The 20,064-nt window shown below is 42.1% G+C and overlaps 1 protein-coding gene across 1 annotated transcript in view; it reads left to right on the forward strand.

Annotated features, from left to right (window-relative positions):
• Positions 1–20,064, forward strand: part of tmeff2a (transmembrane protein with EGF-like and two follistatin-like domains 2a) — a 112,387-nt gene that overhangs the window by 79,510 nt on the left and 12,813 nt on the right. The window contains exon 5 of the mRNA XM_069154802.1: positions 10,999–11,095. Within this exon, the coding sequence (XP_069010903.1) occupies positions 10,999–11,095 (97 nt within the window). The remainder of the gene's footprint in view (positions 1–10,998; positions 11,096–20,064) is intronic.

Raw genomic sequence — 20,064 nt, forward strand, 5'->3', positions numbered from 1 at the left:
GTCTCTGTGTCTGTTCTGAAAAATGAAATATTTCTGAATTGTCATTCATCTACTCTCCTCGACAGGGCTTGTGTTATTTCTGTGTACTGACTACATTGTGTAACAGCAATCGGTGTCAGTAACTGGCAAAAATTAGGCTCTGAATGCTTTTTCAAATTATTACTATTATTATGTTCTTTTAAGATAAATTATTCTACGTTTAAATCACAATTCTCATTTTCAGACTGTATTTTATTCTGGCATCTTTTCAATAAGGACACAACCACAGTAGTGCCTCAGGAATAGTTTGTGTCTCTACGTATTCATGTTCACATTTTTTGGAGTTAAACTTAAATCTCTTTACACACAAGGCACACAAGCCAGATAAGAAATTAACTATGTAACTTCTGGTAACTTTTCCTGAAGTTTCCTGAACAACCTGAATTCACTTTTGCTGAGTGCTCTGTTCGACCTCGGATACTGTAGTTGACGGTCGCTGAGCCATTTGAGCGAGAGGAGAACAGAATGCAGGGTCTAATCCTCTCAAAGCAGGGAAAGATGAAGTTTTAGAGCCATAATTCCTCTTTTTAATCCATTCAGAAAGCCACTGACCCAGTTGGGGACCTTGTTTATGGATTGCGTTACATTAGCAGATGCCCAGTCACTGCCGATCGTAGTTGTACCTGACTGAAGCTGCGCCTAGCTCTTGTTGGATTTGGCAGGGTGAGTCAGAGGTCAGCGTGTGTTATGCTTAAGGATAGAATTTTATAATCTGTTGAGTTTTATTTTTATTGGCTTGTGCTTTTGAGGCACAAATGATTTTAAACAAAGAAACAAACATGGACTACTGAGTTTGCCCTGTGAGTCATCTACATGATTCACAAACTCCACACGTACCAGAGGTTTATTATTGCCTCTAGTTCACTCAGTGCTAATGGTGATGCTGGTGTTTCTTGTTAAATATCCCATAGTGTATAATTTCAGATTTCCATTTATTTTTTTGATTAAAAAGCAGGTGGAGGTGCTCTGAAAATATGAAAGTGTCAAAACACTGAGAAATACGCACAGCCCATATTCAGTTACCCTGCCATTTGGACAAACCCTGTGGACTTCCTTAAGTCTGTGATGTCACAAACCTACAGTTATGTCATATGTCCGCCCTCAGCACCAGCCCCCTGTGAAAGCTTCAATGTCTAAAAAAAAAAACCCTAAGCGGCTATTCAGTTGTGGCGATAGCATACTATAAGACTGTATAAATCCTGTTATTGTCCTGAGCACTCAGAAAAGAGTCAGCCAATCAAAGAGAGGATCATTAATATCAGTCCATCTTAAAGACACAGACACAAAACAAGACTACTGAGGAGCCGGAATACAGCTTTTTGCGATGTCTTTATTACATTCACTGTGGCTGTTGTGGATGGATGTCAATATAAAACCGCATTCAAAAAAGTCACGGTGCTACTTAGATGTCGCATATTTTCTGGGTTAAAACCAGTAAAAGACGACACTCGTAGCACATGACGATATCCAAAATTTAAGACGATATCTAGTCTCATATCACAATATCGATATATTGCCCTGTTTTAAAATTGTATCCGTTGACTTGATGTCTCTGAAAGTCCCAGTTTCATACTTTAAACCTTTGAGAGAAATGGAAACTTTTTGAGTGACAGCCAAAGCAACAACACCAACTAACAATGCAGTCAATGATTCCTTCAGTGTCTCGTTTAAGAGCTGACAACCATCCCCCTAGCTAAGAGGTTGACAGGAGGTTATTTACTGAAGCATTTTGTTTTGCCACATCAGAAAGTAGAGCCGGATTTTCTGGCACAACCTCCCACCGTCAAGGTCCATGCGAGCAGTCCCAAAGGGTCCAAACTCCAGCAACATGACTTTGTGGACAGACATGTTTAGAGTTTTGGTCTTCATCAGGTCATCAGGATCAAATCTTATCCCAAGTCCTCGTCAAAGGGTGGGATTGTGTACATGCATATGAATCATCTTTTCCATTATCAACGAAAGCCAGCAGTTTCCGTGCTATAACACGAGAGCCGTCCAGTGGTAAATCCACCCTGATGAGGACGTTGACTGAGTTACGGTGTGGTCAGGTCAAACTGGGCCAAGCAAAATTTATTGTGGCAAAACCTCAGTCACTGCAACCCATCAGCATCACTCCTTCTCTGCATGTATTATATTATTTCAGCACGCAGTGACAAACGAGGACGTTAACGATCAGTCTTGAACTCTGGTGAGATCAATTTACGACTGGAAGTAAAGAGGACTTGCCTGCTTTGTCATTTAAATGAATAGAAAGACGATTTTGGTCGAACTGCGCCTTTAGTAAAGTTAATGGCCTCCAACAGTAAAATTAAATGTACTTTTGCTGTTTTGTCACTGGACTGTAAATAAAATGTGCTCGGTGTCCTCATTTCCAACCTTGGAAAATACGGTTTGATGGGTTTTCTGTTTTGTCACTGAAGTACTACCCCACTCAATGTGTGCTTTGTGTTTCTGTGCCAATGCCAACCAAGAATTTTGATGGTATCATTATTTATATCACAGTCATTATAGTCCTGGGCCTGATTCATTTTGTCATTTGCGTCACTGGAACAACTGCCCTTGGCTCACATGTTGGAGGAGCTTGGCTTCTCCTCATTGGCCTTATGGCTGAAAAATGACTGTGAAAAGTGATATGGTCTCCTGCAGCAAAAAAAAAAAAAAAAAGAATAGAAATTGAATCCTGGCCTCTGTCGGCAGTCTCATCTGTCATCTTTTCAATATTGATGTCCATTATGTTTATGGATTATTTGGCCGTCTTCTGTTCTCTGGCCCAGCTCACCGTCAGATCGGTCACTTGGGGCAGCGGCCCGTTGATAATGTCATTTTGATTGATGGGTTTCATAGTTTAATTGTCAGCGTGGTCTTACTTTAATGGAGCTCCCCACACAACTGAGAGATTACATCTTAGACGAGTCAGAGTTCAGACTGTGTACGGTTGCACCGTGATGTTGATACAATGTGACTGTAGGATAGATTCTGTATCCTCATCCCGGGCCATTATCAGCTATTTGGCTCATGTTCATTGCTTCCTGTATCACCTTTCATGGATCGCATGTCCTTTTACGGGAAGAAAACAGCCTCCAGTACGATTTATCACACCCGGTAGGAGGCCTAATTTTGTTTTTTTCTGGAAAGGTACATATTTTGTGGCCTGTATACAAATCTTTTGGAACATTAGAGTATATTTATGAAGAGTAAATTATTAGGTACTTGTAGCTAAAACTAATGCGGTCGAATAAAACAACCATTATGAAGGTTGCGAGTGGGCTGATTCTACGGCCTATTTGGTCTATTATCTATGGTCGACAATCTATTTAGCTCCAGTTTACTCTGCTGAGATGTGTTCTTAATATTTTGTCTGCCTCGTTTAGCAGCCCAGTATCAAGGCAAAATGTGCAATAGCTATGCCTGGCGCTGTCCAGGCATGAGTATAAGACCCACGTAAACATAGACATGTCACGTGACAGAGGTCATGTGACCGTCCCTCCGCGACAAAGGTTTTAAGACAAAGGACTATTTTCTAGCAATGGTGGCTTGGTGTTATGCAGGATGAAGAGGTTAAAATCCAGGATTTTTTTTTGTGTTTATTTTTTTTGTCTAGGTTTTGTTCCTAACCGTAACCGTGACGTTAAATCATTAGCTGCTTTTGTCCGCTCGTCCTTAAACCATTCTCCAAGCGTAATATCTCTTGTCTGCCCACCATTGGGATTTCATGCATGTTGATAATAAGTAATGTCATATTACAGCACATGGCCATCACACTTTCCCATCTTAGCCAAACCAATTAGCGAAACGCCCCTGGGAGTTGAAATACATTTTGACGAACGCGTGGAGTCCGAGGGCAGTGCGAACCCTTTTGAAGGGTGAGTCGGTAACAACACAGTGAGCCATGTGGGGTTGACACTGTATCTGTTCCAGCAACCACACGCAGCGTCGGATATATCAGCCTGCGCCTCTCATCCCTCTCCTCTCCATCTCTTCCCCCGGTGTGTTTTCCAACCAAGGTCGTAGTGGTCTTGCTCTGTTTTCCAGGGGTGTGTGAGCTTCATTCATCATCCGTTTGATAGCCGCACACTAGACTGCCCTAAATCTCCCGTCTGTGTTTGGGTGTGTGTCTTTGTGTCTTTGTGTGTGTGTGTGTGTGTGTGTGCGTGTGCGTGTGCGCGCGCGCTTGCTTGCGCCGACTGAAAGAAATGGTCTCTTCTTCCCTTCTGTTTGCTCGCTCAAATGAATGATCCTTTGTCACTACTCTCGCTTAAACTCCTCTTTATTTCCCTGATGCATTTATGCGAAGACAGACTACGGCATGCTTGTGTCCATGTACATACATGACAGCGCAGTACACACTTATGTTAAAAACAAAACTTGCACAGTGACATACGTATATTCAGCACAACATAGTGCTATAGTGTGAGGAACAGAGGACGACTCACCCCGCTCAAGTCAATAGTTTGCGGAGACAATTTTGGTAGCAATTGCAGCCTTGAGCCGATATCAATAGGTCTGTATCTGCTTGACACATCTGGACACTGCAATTTGTCTTCTGTTCTTCTCTGCAAAAAGAGCTAAACTCTCCTAGGCTTCAGGTGGACTGTGAAATCTGGATTCGAGGCGGTTCTTTTTAGGTTGTTACAATCACACTGCTGCTACCGCTGGGCAGATGAGGGTTTTCTTTTTCTTTTTTTTTTTTACTTTCTTCCACTTAGCCTCCAGTTTACCTTCTGGTAAACACTAGCCCAGATGTCATGGGAGAATTCTTAGTAGCAACAGGTGAAGCATCCCAGCATCTCCCATCTCAGCCGTGAAATCCTGCCGCTCATTCAGAGGACTCAATACGCCCTCTTTACCCTTGGCCCTTCTTGCACTGGCAATTTTTTTTTTTTTTTTTTTTTTTTTTTGAGGATTGCCTACTTCAGGCAAATTGTTGTTTGCAGTTTTTTTACATTGTACCTTCCTGAAGAATACTCTGCTTTTCTAATTTCAAAGCACTTTGTTACAGCAGATGGATGCCTATTAGGTAGCTGTTTCAGCCTTACAGGTAAATCCAATTATCTCGAGGTTTGCTTAGACTAGAGGTGAAGGTAATTTTAGCGGCCCTGCCATTGCAAAATAAAAACAGAAAAAAACTCATAAACTGATGACTTTTTGCCGCTCAATTGATAATGTTTTAATTGGAATGAGTGAAAATTTTTGACTCAAATTCGAGGACAAGAGTGTAGAAACACACAAAAAGCAACTCGGTTGGTGCGTACGCTACTAACTAAAGCTAACATCTCTGCTGTTGATACATTTGTCATTTAGAGATGAATAAACAGTGCTTAAATATGTGTCCATAATCACAGTGAAAATCTTTGTATTTGAGATCAACATCAAATTTCTTTGTAATGTTCCTTTTGTCATATAACTTGCCAGAAAAAAATGACTGCTAAACTGTTCAGGTGTTCTCAACCGAGTGTCTCCTCCTTGGTGTCATTTTCTGTACCATCACAGATATTTTGTTTTCTAGTTTTCTGTACACAGTGGATGATCCTGGTTCTATTTCACAAGTTACAGGAGCCGAACCAGTCGAGCATTGCTTGCTCTCAGCAGAGCGAGTCAGCCAGCTGCTGCAGTTAAATGAGCTCCGAGCTTGTCGCTGGTTTTCCTCCCTTGCAGCAAACCTCTCCCGTTTTTTTTTTTTTTTTTTTTTTTTTTTTTTATGGCAGCCTGCTGAATCCGTGGCGAGCATCATGCAGTAGTCCCAGCAGTGAATTCTGTTGTGTTTCTATGGGAGTTTTCTGTGAACACATGCACCAGTAAGGGGATTAAATACGCTCTTTAACCCCTGGATGAAAGTCCGTAGAACCTTTGCGACTGATCCACCATATTTTTTTACTCCCCTGTCATTTTATCTCTTATCCTGCTTATCTCCTCTTTAACTCACCATTTCACTCTAATCTCTTCCTCTCCGCCTGGTTACTTAATCCCAAATTTCTCTTGCCTTTGTTCTTGGCTTTATTTCCTCCCTCTCTTTTCACCTTGTAGTTTTAAAGTCACACAAAAGCTACACTTGCATTGTGTTGATTAAACTCTACCGATTGAAACAAAAGAACAAAGGGAGGACAGGATTTGTTCCAGATGAAGGTGAGGCGAGGTTTGTAGTCACAAAGGGGAGACCGGTCGAGCGCTCTGGTCCAGGCGTGGATCGATACGAGGTTATGTAGGAGCTGGTGGGGGTGTGATTGTGGGGGGCAGTAGAAAGGGGCTAATCATTTCAGTCATTACCCAGCCGTGTCTCCTGATTCCAGGGATTAGCAGACATAGAAACAGGGGAGATGTTGTGTTAGTGCTACAGGAGACTCTATCAGGGATTTGAGGAGTGGAAAACACAGCTTGTCCCCAGTCGCCTTTGGTAATTGTGCCTGCAGTACAGTGAATGGGGATCTGGGGAGTGTATGCATACACGATGCGTTGGCTGCAGCGTGCGGCAGGAAGGGACCGAAAGAAGAGGGAAAAGGAGACCGTGTTGGCACTTGTGTCGTGCACACACGAGAAATACGAGCAGGCGGTACAGAGACGTGGATGGGCTCTTTCGCTGTCTCTCTTTATCTTCCAATCCTTTTTTTCTGGTGTGCAATTGTGGAAGAGTAGAGTCGTGGGAGAGCTTACATGCTTGCCTGCCCACAAGCCTTTATGTGGAGCTGATTATTTGACGGAGTACAGAGGGGCTAGAGAGGCTGGCCAGCAGCTCTGGTGCCTGTAAAAACTGAAGAAGTGGTGTGTGTGTGTGTGTGTGTGTGTGTGTGTGTGCGTGTGTGTGCGTGCGTGCGTGTGTGTGCGTGTGTGTGTGTGAGAGAATTTCACACACCGCAACATACACGACAGGTGGAAATGGGGGGGGAAATTCGATTTTCGTCGGTGGTCAAAGAGTCACAACTTGCTAATTCAATCAGCTGCACTGACAGTGCACCTTACACTGTGATGTGGGACAAGAAGCCAAGTCCATATAATTGAACTGTCATGCGCTGTTGAACACTTGCGAACAACACTGACAACTGTCCTTGAAAGAATGTGAATTAACAGGCATTTGAAAGCATTGCCGGCGTTAAAGTCTTATAAAGGGGAACTTTAGGTTTTTATCCTCCGCGCTGGCGATCGCCATAACCTGAGGCATTACGTTTTCGGGTTGTCCGTCCGTCCGTCCATCCTGTTCTCGTGAACGCAATATAGCAAGAGTGTCTTCAGGGGATTTGGTCAAATTTGGTAAAATAATTTGCTCGATACCAAGGACGAACTGATTCGGTTTTGGGGGGGGGCATAGGTCAAAGGTCAAGGTCACTGATACCCCGATTCGACACATTCACATGATATCTCAGGAACGCCGTGATGGAATTTTTTTCAACAACCATTCACTTGGCCCCAAGGATAAACTGGTTAGAATTTGGTGGTCAAAGGTCACTGAGACCTCACATTTCCCTCATCTGACCATCCCGTTCTTGCAAATGTAATATATCAAGAACGCCATGAGGGAATTTGTTCAGTTTGGCGAAAACATTCGTTTACTACCAACCAAGGTCAAAGGTTAAGGTCACTGGCACCTCACATTAACCAATGCTTGTGAACGCATGCTTTTGGAACGCCTTGAGGGAATTTCTTCAAATTTGTCAGAAATGCTGTCCTGTCATTGCTGAGCTGATTCGCATTAGGGCTAAGTGTAAATCCAGGGTCCTTTGAGTTTGACTAATACTGGAGGCTAAAAGTTCTTGATGATTCAAGAGAAAATCATAATCAATGCAATATTTAGGAGCTGAAAACAAGATAAATGTGGATAACTGTATTAGTAATGAATACAATGCCGATGAGAAATATTCTATAAATATTTTTTCCACCTCATTTATATCAATGAGGATAGGCTACCTCTCTGTTTAGTGCATGTAATGCAGTTCAGCACCACCACAAATTGCAGCCTCCAAAGAGATTGTGAGGTTGAATCAACACCTCTCAGAAATGTATGAATTATATCAGGACTGCTTTATTAAGTAAGTAAGAAAAATTATTTAATATAGCACCATTCACAGGAAAAGTGCAACAAAATAAATATTGGCGACCAATGAAGGGAAGATAAAATAGGTGTGATGGACCTGGTCAAGATCCTCACAGCAGCATTTAGGACCACTTGTAGGCCGTCCAGAGCTGTCTTGCTGAGGCAGATGAAGAGGGATTTACAGTAGTCCAGGGGGGATTAAATGAAAGTATGAATAATCATTGGACTAACATCAGATTCGAGTTTCAGCTTGTCGAAAGTACCAGTACCGGTCAAAAGTTTGGACACAGTTACTCATTCAAGGATTATTACTATTATTATTATTATTAAAGAACACATTTGGTTTCATAAGAATTTTTTTTTTTTAAATAAAAAAAAAGTATATTTTAATTAGCCACCTTGTGCTTTGATAACAGCTTTGCACACTCTTGGCTTCCTCTCCGCCAGCTTTGTAAGGTTGTCACCTGGAGCTTTTCCAACTGTCTTTGAAGGAGTTCCCGCATATGACGAGCACTCGTTCGCTGCTTTTCCTTCACCCAGCAGTCCAGCTCATTCAAAACCATCTCGGTTGTGTTTAGGTCGGTTCGATCGTGGAGGCCGGGTCTTCTGATGCGGCTCTTTGTCGCTCTGCTTCTTGGCCAGACAGATCTTTCTGAGCCCGGAGATGTGTTTTGGCTCATTATCTTGTTGAAAAACTAATGAGGATTCCCACTAAGCGCAAATCAGATGGGATGGTGCGTCGCTGCAGGATGTTGTGGTAGCCATGCTGATAAAGTGTTGACTTGAATTCGGAATAGGTCGTTAACAGTGTCACCAGCATCACCCCATTAATGCTAGTGGTGATTTCAGCAGAGGGAACTCGTGGTCCATTTCCTACCACATTCAGTACCAAGACAACCTTTCAGCCTGCACCCAGTGACAGAAAGATAAATATGAAGTATATTAGTGCAGGGACTGAATTGAATGCCAACCTTCATTTCGGTAAGATTTGTTTTCATTATTATCAAAAGAAAAAAGCAGGAGTTAATTTAACATGAATTAAAGACAAATAGCTAGCTGGTTTTGCTTCCTATAAATTAATTTAATGGGCTGAGTGAACTTTGTACTGTTTGTTCATTAAACTCTATTTCCAGTCATAGTCGCTGAAGTTAGAAGAACTCCTGTTTATAAGCTTGAAAGCGGTCTAAAAATAAAGATTCAACATTTTAGGTAGAATCAACTGGAATTTAATACAATGTTCAATAAACCAGACACGTTTAGTTGCTTGGACTACATTTCTGTATGGTGTTTTACAGTATGCACCCAATAATTATCTTATCATAAATGTTTATTTGGAAAAAATGAAAGTAATTCTCGAAACAAATTACACTGCAGTGAAACTTTGAGTAGGTGATAAATATATATATATTTCTCTATATATGAGAATATTCTCTGAAAAGGTTTTTGCTATGCACACTTAGAGGATTTGGCATTGGTGCTGCAGTGGTTGGCTACATGCCAGCTCTTCTTCACACCTTGTAGTCCTGCCAGACCTGACCTGAAGGTAAAGCTGAGAATACAGAATGTGCATCTTTCCACATGACTGCAAATGTTCCGCCTTCAGAGGACATTTTGCCTCACCGCCATGGCTGCCTTCTAACACCTGCAGCTTCAGACGCCGCTTCAAAAGGAGAAAAAAAAAGAATCATCACTGAAAGCAAAGGCTTTTGAAAGAAGCTTAACATCGTCAGCAAAGGAACTTTTCACTCTTGTAGGCTGCATTGTGGTTTTTGGACACAAGTAAAAGAGACGAATGAATCTGCTGGGATAATCTGACCGAGCAGCAAACGAAATCCAAGCTGAGAGTTATGGAGGAGGCACGTCACATGCTAACTACATTCAACAGTCAGAGAAAGCAAAAATAAACTTAACTGACTTTGACCTTAAAATAAGAGTCAAACCCAACTTAAGCCTTACAGCGGAAAATCAGGTTAAACTTCTCGACCAGAGCTCTTTCCAATTCAATCCAGCGTGTCGCAGGGGATCACAAGAAATAACAAAAGTTTCAGAGGGGAAAATGAAAGACGCGACACAGGGGAGCGATGCGTGGTGGCTGCAGCGTGGGAGGGGGGCGGGGGGGGGGGGGGGGGTTGCGTGCGTGTGCGTGTGCGTGCGCGTGCGCGTGTGTGTGTGTGTGTGTGTGCGCGCACGTTGAGGCGATTAAAGATATGACATGGGGAAATGATGCCAAGTTCCACCTCTTTGTCTTCTTTCTCCGAAAGTCGTCCTCATGGGCCCTACTAAGTTTAAAAATAGAGCTTGTCTAATGGAGACGAGGGCCGAGGGGGGGAGAAGACGAGCGAAAGCGTGCAGAGACTGGAGGAGTCCTCTGTGGAAGGAGAATGCAATTTGAGATTGGCCAGATTGCTTTTTTTTTTTTCTTTTTTCCCGTCCTTCCTTCTCCCCCCTCGGCCGCTCATGAGGCGTGATATGCGTCGGTGGGGTCCCTAAGCCGCTCTAAACCCGACGCCAGTACCCACACCGCCGCCAAAGAGTCGTCGCACTCACAGCGCGAGAAAAATCAGCGCGCTGAAATAAAAGAGGGGACTCTGGAAAGATCAGCGGGGGATTTGAGAGTGATAGATGAGAGTCGGGCGAGGGAGTAGAAGAGGGTGGAGAGAGGCGGGAGGAGGGAACGGATGAAGGAGATGGCTTCGGCGGGATTACGGCGGGACACGGCAGAATGTAAATGCACTTCAGCTGTCCGAGGCCGATTCTCACGGTCACACCGTGTCGTGAGAGGTGCTCCGTTACAGGGCTTTGTTTGAAGTTTCTGACAAACCTGTTGGTCTTTTCAACAACAGAAAGGAAGTTACAAATCAGTCTGGGATTAAAAAAAAAAAAAAAGAAAACGGGTATCACATGTATTCTTCTGTCTTTCTTTCTGTCACTTTTAGGCGGAGAGGGCTCAGCTGAGACCGGCCAGAAGGAGACGTCCACCTGCGACATATGCCAGTTTGGCGCAGAGTGCGATGTGGACGCAGAGGATGTTTGGTTAGTCGACAAACATGAACACACCCACCATATGCTTGAATCTTCCATTCTCGTTTTATTTATTTTTTTCATCAAAGCCGTGTGACACCTTTTTCACAATTCGCAATCCTCCAAAAAAATGCTCCCTTTGTATTCGTTATTTGAAACAAATTACGTCATTTGAATTTTTAGCCAGTTTGAACTAAAGAATTTAAATTAGAGCTCCGCTTTTATCTCTCACACACTCACCGCTGAACACCCACTGAGGTTTAGTGCATGGTTGACCATTTCATTTAACCCCAATTACTAGAGCAGGGCAGTGAGCGAAAGGAGATTTTCGCTTATTCTGGAAATCCAATTACTATCCTTACAGGATGTCAGGCCAAAAATGACTTTGACTCTGACACGAAAAACTAGTTCAGTGAAGAAATAACGTTTGTCATAGATTTAACCGTTTACTGCAGATGAGATGAATGCAGGTGATGTTTTTTTTGTTTTTTGTTTTTTTTCCTTTTTCCCCCGTCTCGCCCGCACGTGCACAAGCAAAGAAGCGGATCTAAACAACATCCTCGAGGGGTTACATAAAAAACACGCGTGTGCAGAAACCCAATTAGACGGAGACTCAACTGGTGAACTGCAACGGCGTCAGCGGATTTGCTTCGAGCAGCAAGAACGAGGCTTAAATGAAGCAAGGTTGCTGATTTGGTATGGAACACCATCAGCTGGTATCATCAAAAGGAAGACAGTGCTTATAAGGAATCCCAGACGTACCGCTGGAAATTAGAGGTGCCCTGAGAGTATGACTCTATCAAACTGCTTGATGTAATGGAAAGATAATGTACCCTGGTGTGCAATAACTGTAATGCCAAGGAACGGCTTCATAATGCTTTCTGAGCCTTGTTGCAAATACTAAACAGCTAGAGTCCACTTCTCCCGATGCCACCCACTTCCACAAATGCACCTTAATATTCCACTAAAACACAGAAATTGATTTATAGGCAATTTCTTAAAACCCAAAGGGGGAACTCATAAGGTCGCATCAGCGCTGTTGACGGTTTGTGCGCACACAAAGCTGAAAACATTAAAGAAAAACGGCGCCTCGAGCATATTTAGCGCAACCTGAAATAAAGAGTTACCCAGGACATAATGTGGAAAGAAGACGATTGACAAAAGCAACAGCCAAAGTCAATAATGCATCTCGTTAAAACAGCAGATGACACAAACAGACGTCGGAATATTTCAGTGGCACTTCTTGTAAAAAAAAAATGGAAACTACAAGTACTCTTTAATCTTTGAAAAGCCCCAAGGTGTTTTGATAAGACTGTTCCTGGCGAATAATCAGACAGGTAATTGCAACACAACAGCAGGTAATTTTCATCAAACAGCAGCCAACAACTGGTGCAGCGTAGGATCATTTTGATTAAAATGACAGGTTATTGCAATCAAGCAGCAGCTGATTTTAATCAAACAAAACCGTCAGTTAATCAAACAATGAGTGGAGAGATGATTGTAATCAAAGGACAGGTAACTGTAAAGTGATGTGTTTATGATAATGCATCGTTCCTATTTTCATAAACAATTCAGAATATTGATCCCGCGAGGGGAAACTTCTGTTACAGCCGCATGTAGCACAGATACAACATTATCTATCTATATCTATCTATCTGTCTATCTATATTCATATCTATCTATCTATCTATCTATCTATCTATCTATCTATCTATCTATCTATCTATCTATCTATCTATCTATCTATCTATCTATCTATATTCATAACTGCCATACGCACAGTGGAGTTTTTTTAATTTTTTTTTTTTTTTTTTATAACACCAAGTCTTGAAAATCAAAGTGACAACAGCAGATCCTGTCTCATTTGTTGTCTGCATCCACTCACTAACGTTATATATGTTGCAAATATGCTAATCAGAGTTTTATTGGTGATTTTTCCGTCAACAACTTTTGTGCAAAACAACATATATTAGTGTCTCTTGTTCTCTTACTCGCTCAAGTAGTAGACATATCTGCTGCGGGGTAACATAACTGTGGTTGGACTCTGCATATATTTTTCTTGGGCTCCTCCCCTCCCATTTCCCAGCATGCCCTCTATCCTTTGTAACTTTTAAGAGTAAAGCAACCAATCAAAGTTGTATGTAGGTTTTCCTTCGGCAACTTTTGTACAAAAGAACGAGTCAGTTTCTCTTGCTCTCTTACTCGATCCCGCCGTAAACATATTTTCTGCGGAGTAACAACTGTGATTGTCCCTGGTGCATATATTTTTCTTGGGTTCCTTTCCTCTCGTTTCCCAGCATGACCTCTATCCTCTGTAACTTTTGAATTGTAAAGCAACCAAGTTAAATAGATGTTGGTGATTGATTAAAAAAAAACAACCTCTCCTTTGATTACACCCCTAAAATCCAACCCCGGATGTAAGAATTAGATATTTAGAATTTACCGTCTGTTCATATGTGATGTATGTCTTCTTTTGAAACTGTTGTTGGTACAGAAATGCTCAGCTGTGGCTTTGATTGCATTTTTTTTTTTTTTTTTTTTTGCTCATGATTTTACTGGGGTTCTTTAAGTTACCTAGCTGCTGCTATTGATTTGCATGAATCTTGAAGCACAAGACTGGTACCGATCTTCTCATCTGATTGTCAGCCAGAGAGTGAATCAGAACATTTCTTAAAATTCTAAGCCATTCCTTTGGAGTCGTTCCTGTCAGGATCCAAACTGTTGGGTCACCGTTTGATAAGGTGATCACAGAGTTGCACATTCTCGCTGCATCTTGACTAACAGACACGACTACAGCACGCCTTCCAATTATAGCTTGGCATATAGTACGTACAGTAGGTGATCTGTGAAGTGCCGGAGACCAACATCACAGCGCCATCTGACAGCACTAATAATGTCATTCCTCTTTTTCCATTGCTGCGTTTGTTGTGCACTGAAGAGCACTGTGTACTCCCACGGGTCAACACGATGGAGGATGTCAGAGAAGTTGTCAAACATTATGAGAAAAGGAAACGAATATTGTGATGTGCTAGTTTTAGTGTCGTGTCGAAACCGGCTTCACCAAGCAAATGATCCAATCAAACCAATTCCAATTGATTTGACCATTATTGGGAGGATGCGTAAAGTTGGCAACACCCACTTCAACCAAGCAGTGCTTTTTTATGTGCTCATTTTCCTGTGTCGATTCAACCCTGTCACATTCCATAATTTCGCCTAAAAAGCTTTGACCGGCCCATTCTTGAATGAGTCGGCGACACAAAGTAAACCTTCTGTACGTAAATCAGTGAAAAATACCTGAGATGTGGGAAGCAATTCAGAGCTCTGGAACCAAAGCAAAGAAATACTTTACTTTTTAAAATTGCAGAGGACATCTATAACAGCTGATTGTAACAGCAATAATCTGTTGCTTGCTCTTTGCTTTTAGAAAAAAAAAAAATTCTTTAAACCTGATTATTTCTACACAGTTTGACAGCATAAAAGAATCCATGCCAGCCTGTTATAATAGAAAGTTACTTTCATAATGTGCTTAGAAATGATGCTGAGAAAATTGCTATTTCAGCCCATTTTCTCCCTCCAAACAGTTGCCATTGATTCTATCTGTCATCATTTATGTTTCATCACAAATGAATCAGTTTCCTTATGGATTCAGAAAACGGTGGTTAGTGTAGCGGTCAAAATAGTGTTTGCCCCTTTTGGCAGAACAAAACTGTTCTTGTCGCTTCTGAAGAGTCTTGGTATCCCTACTGAACCTCTCTGCTCTCTGGAGGCAGGCAGCAGGCGAAAAAGAAAAGACCCAATATGCCCCTCTGGGATCAATAGAGTGTCACAAAAACCCATTTAGATCCATTTGTGGTGTAAAACTGTAATTACCCACAAAAATCCATGCTTTCAAAGCCATCAATAGAGCCCATCGGTGTTGATAGAATTAAGGAGAGAGGAGGAGCAGATAGCGAGACAGTCATGGAGAGAGAGGGGCTGCAGGGACGCTGGCTCTGTGAAGTTACACCTTCTTAGAAAAGAGCAAGGTTTTTTTTTTCAAAGCCAGCACTTGTGTCCTTATTGAAGTCCATTCTGGGGAGAGAAAAAAGGGAATTTCAATGCAATGAAAAGCCATACAGTGGACAAGGTAAAGGCCAACAGGCCAGGTTTGGTAGACATGCCTTCGCTTTAATTCAGCTGGGTGTTTGAATGCACGCATACTGTATATATGCACAACATCCACAGGAAACCCTCCACACATTGAACAGTGAGCCGGTTGACAAGCGAACCCCTTTCGCACAGGAACCCCCGCAATGAATTGTGTTTTTTTTTGGTAATGTCACATCTTTTTATGGAAATTTTGTTTATGTTTTGGGGTAATTTTTCATTTATGTGGAGGTTTTGAGTCTTTCTATGGCTATTGTGCACATATTTGTAAAGACTTTTGTCTTTTTGTGGTTATTTTGCACGTATTTGTATCTCTTTGTGGAGGTTTGTTGTCTTTTTGTGGGTTTTTTGCATCTCTTTGTGGAGGTTTTTAGTCTTTTTGTGGTTATTCTGCTTCTCTTTGTGGAAGTTTGTAGTTTTTTTGTGGGTTATTTTCATCTATTTGTGAAGTTTTTTTTAGTCTTATCGTGGCGATTTTGCATTTCTTTGTATATATTTTAAGTCTTTTTGTGGGTGTTTTGCATCTCCATCCAGAGGTGATGAGTTTTTTTTCTGGTGGCTTTACATCCCTTTATTACTCTTTGTTGTTGTTTTTGTGCTTTGCAGACATTCTGCTTTTCTTTGTCATTTTTTTTATTCCCTGGTAGACAGTTTCTAACAAGAAATGTTCACAGACAATTTAAACAGAGGCCCTTAACCCCCTGGGCTTTTGGCCTGTGCCCTATTTAAAATAGGATAACATATATGTACACTGTGCTTTTAGAGCCCAGCTAATTTAATGTGACAGGGCAACGTCTTTATTTATCGCTCATTATTTTTGTATTTTTGCGACCATCATAGTGGCATGTTTGGTCCCCTATAGTGTCAGACTGTGTTATCCAGCTCTGCTCTAACTGCTGCACTGTGTGAGTCGATCTGGCCCGCCTGTCTGATGAATGCGTGTGTGTCTGGATGAACGTAGCTTGTTCTGCTTTGTGATAATCTTTTGTCTGACTTTAGTCTTCAATTTGTGTTTTGATGTAGCACCTGTTGAAGTGTTTTGGATTTCTGTGCCTTACACACTGTCGTTGCCTGCGCCCATGTACACCCATTCAGTAATCCATCAACGATTACTGGACTCATAACATTTAGTGCCACAAACCACTGCAATATATCTTTTGCTGTGTGTGTTTGTTTGTGTTTATTTGGCAGTTTCTCCTATTTTTTTTTTTCCTTTCTGCTTCAACATTTCTGATCAGTTTTCTCTGTCACCATGTTCGCTCTCCCTGTTTGTCTATTTGCCTCTCTCACTCAGTTTTTCCAACAGATTACAGTGAAATTTGAGGCTAAGGATTATGAAAATCAATGCTATGTTCAGTTGCAATGAGGTTCGGCGCTTAGGATTTGTACACACCACAAGGCAGGCAGTGGATATGCTGGCCCGAGATGCTTTGTGTGTGTGTGTGTGTGTGTGTGTGTGTGTGTGTGTGTGTGTGTGTGTGTGTGTGTGTGTGTGTGTGTGTGTGTATAAATGTTAAAATGTGTGCGTAAAATAGCTTTTTCCATTGGAAGCCCGCAGACAGTCTGAAGGTGGGGGAAGGCTTTGATGGGAGGGAAATTGCAGGGAACTAATCAATACGACACATCCGGCAAGAAAGTGTTCTCACGCACACATGACACACACACTCAGGTGTAGCATGCACGCACACACACACACACACACACACACACACACACACACACACACACACACACCGGTAACATTCATTTAACGCTTCTCTACCTGTGTGTACCTCCCAGCAGAATGTGTGAAGGAATCATTTGCTGTCTGTGTGTGTGTGTGTGTGTGTGTGTGTGTGTGTGTGTGTGTGTGTGTGTGTGTGTGTGTGTGTGTGTGTGTGTGTCTGCGCGCGTGCACGCACGCGTGCGAGGAGAAAAAAACAAGGATTATCACAAAGCGGCTGCCGTCTCGTACATGTATATGAGTATTTGTGCGCGCCTGTTTGCGGGCAGCACTTGGATGTGTTGACGCACTACAGTCTGGTGGTATACTGCCTATTGTGGAGAAAGTGAGAGGCCTCATTAAAAATTGATGGGGCCCAGACATCAGCCACCGACCAACAGCGGCCTCTCGGGAGACGGACAAGACTCTAAAAGCTCATCTGTGACGTGAGATCATTGGAGGGGGGTGGGGGGTTAGGTAGTGTGCGTGCATACGTGTACAAGTGTGTGACGCCGAGCTCATATACGTATTCTTTTTTAAGTCGTAGATGTGTGGAAGTTTCCCTTTTAGTTCAGACGCTGCGGAGACTTCATGCTTTGATTCGGAGTTCTATCAGTTCTCCTTGCTGCCTCTTTTCATGTTAAAACTCTCATTTAGATACTTTTTATGATAACATGGGCACTTTAATTGTAAAACTAATCTTGTCTTAGGGGTGGTTTTTGCAAAATTAAAGTCTGTGTTGTATATTTTTTGTCGCACTTGCCTCTGGTAGTATCAAGCTTTGCAGATAATTTTGGCTTCGTCTGATTTTTTTTTATTTTCTTTTTAATCCTGCTTGTGTAACGTCTGCGTCAATCTGCGTTGGTATGAGGAGTGATGGGGTGTAGTCTATCGCTTTGGAGGATTGGACCCCTGTCTCGATACTTAAATGTGAAATAAAAATGATATCAGGTAATTTGTAACAATACAATACATTTTAGCTGTGATTTATAAAAAGATTTCATAGTTTAATGTTTGGTTTTTGAGAAGTATGTATAGACGGGACTTTTGGTAAACAAAAGGCCATTTCATCCTCAGTTTTTTGTCAAAAACAAACTTGATATTGTTTACCTTTTAAGGGAGTTTTGTAAATTTTGGTATTTTTAGCAATATGGCCAAAGATGTAACGCAACCCCTTTTTTCTCCCAAGTGAGGAAATAAAATGTTCACAGCTATTTTGATCCCGTTGAATTTTATTTTAAAAAATGTACGTGCTTTAACATCCAATCATCTCTAAAGCTTGTCATGCAAGACAGACAAAAAAAAAAAAACAAGGGAATGGTCAAAGCCGCCATGTTGACATTTAAGGTGTATTCATTGATTCACGACATCAACTCGAAGACTTGTTTTGATCGCTACTCTTTGTCCTTTAAAAGTTACTGCATTACACGATAATACAAACTCAATACTTCCAGTATCGATTTCAAATTAAAAGCCCTCTAGTTTATTAGCAAGCAGAAACCCCATAATTTTCTAACCAGGCTTTTATTTTTGAAATATTTTCAGGTACGTAAAATCGGTCAATCCCACTTTAGATGAGTAATCCAGAACAACGGTTCAAAAAAGCAGAATTATATTGTTAAATACTTTAAATTAAAGCAATGACGATACACATGTTTGACTAAACTTGCCAACATATGAGCAGCGATTACAAAACCTTAGAAAAAAGCAACGTCATAACCGTGCGCACGTCACAGATACGCTCCTGTGGTTCAATAAAGAGCACTACACCCCTGAATAGTATTTGTATTTGTAGTCAGTATTTGGCTTCAACCCCGAGGAGTTTGGACCCCGTCTAAATTTGAACTGGCATTACCTGCTATCAACTCAAACATGGCTTCTTAAACGAGTAGTGACATTGGGAGGCTGTGGCTCAGTCGGTGGAGTGGGTTGCGCACTAATCTGAAGGTTGGTGGTTCAGTCCCCAGCTCCTCCTGTCCACATGCGTAAGTGTCCTTGAGCAAGACACTGAACCCTAAATTGCTCCCAATGGTGTACCATCAGTATGTTGTAAGTCGCTTTGGATAAAAGCATCAGCTAAATGTATGTGACGTATAATAAATAACATGTATGTGTGGTGCGATTGATGCACTGTAAACCCACCGTATGTTTTGTAGATTGAAACATTTAATGTCGGAAACACAGGCAGTTTTATACAGTGTGACGTTTCTCTCAGTTCCGCTGTTTGAGTCCAGTGGTAAACTTGGCATATATGAAAATTTATCTAACGAGCAAGACAGGAGTAGGTGGCGCACACCCTCACACACACACACACACACACACACACACACACACACACACACACACACACACCACGGAGTGAGAGAGCGGTGTCAATTGTCACCAAATGTCACAACGACTTTGTGTCGGGTCCGCGCATCGACGTAGTTTCTTGTCATCGGTACCCTCCTAATTGGAAGCAAAAAAAAAACAAAAAAAAACAAAAACATTCTTGTAATTGGAGTGAAATGATATTTTAAATCACTGTGCAGCCGTCCTCATTGTGTAAGCCTCAGCAGCGACAGGTCATTCACAGCCGTGGCAGCTCACCTTCAGTGTCTCATGGGATTTTGGATATTGCCAGCCTTCACACAACTGTGTCCCCTCTGATGCATAACGAAGCCTTTCTTCACATCATTCTTACTTTGCTGATCCATCATTACAACAGTGGTGGAGCGCGGCCACGCTTTGCTGCGCGGCATTTCAATCAACATCAATGTCAGCAGTACAAATCATCAGGGCTGATTGTGAAGTTGTGTACGTGTGTGCGCGCGCGCGCGCGCGCGCGCGTGTGTGTGTGTGTGTGTGTGTGTGTGTGTGTGTGTGTGTGTGTGTGTGTGTGTGTGTGTGTGTGTGTGTGTGTGTGTGTGTGTGTGTGTGTGTGTGGGTGGGTGCCCATGTAGGCGTGTATGCAAATGCAGCTGTAAGACAGCTGAATGCCTGTGCTTTACCGAGAGAACTGGCACCAGGGGGAAAATGAAAAGACCGGGAGAATAATGACAGATTTATAATTACAGCATCTCGCGTTCAGCGCTACTCAGCAGCAACTGTCTGGGGAATGCAATCTGGGTGTAATTTCTGCTGATCAGGCCTG

This window comes from Embiotoca jacksoni, unplaced genomic scaffold, assembly GCF_022577435.1.
Source record: "Embiotoca jacksoni isolate LCO1_2020_lvr unplaced genomic scaffold, fEmbJac1.0.p SCAF_2, whole genome shotgun sequence".
NCBI lineage: Eukaryota > Metazoa > Chordata > Actinopteri > Embiotocidae > Embiotoca > Embiotoca jacksoni.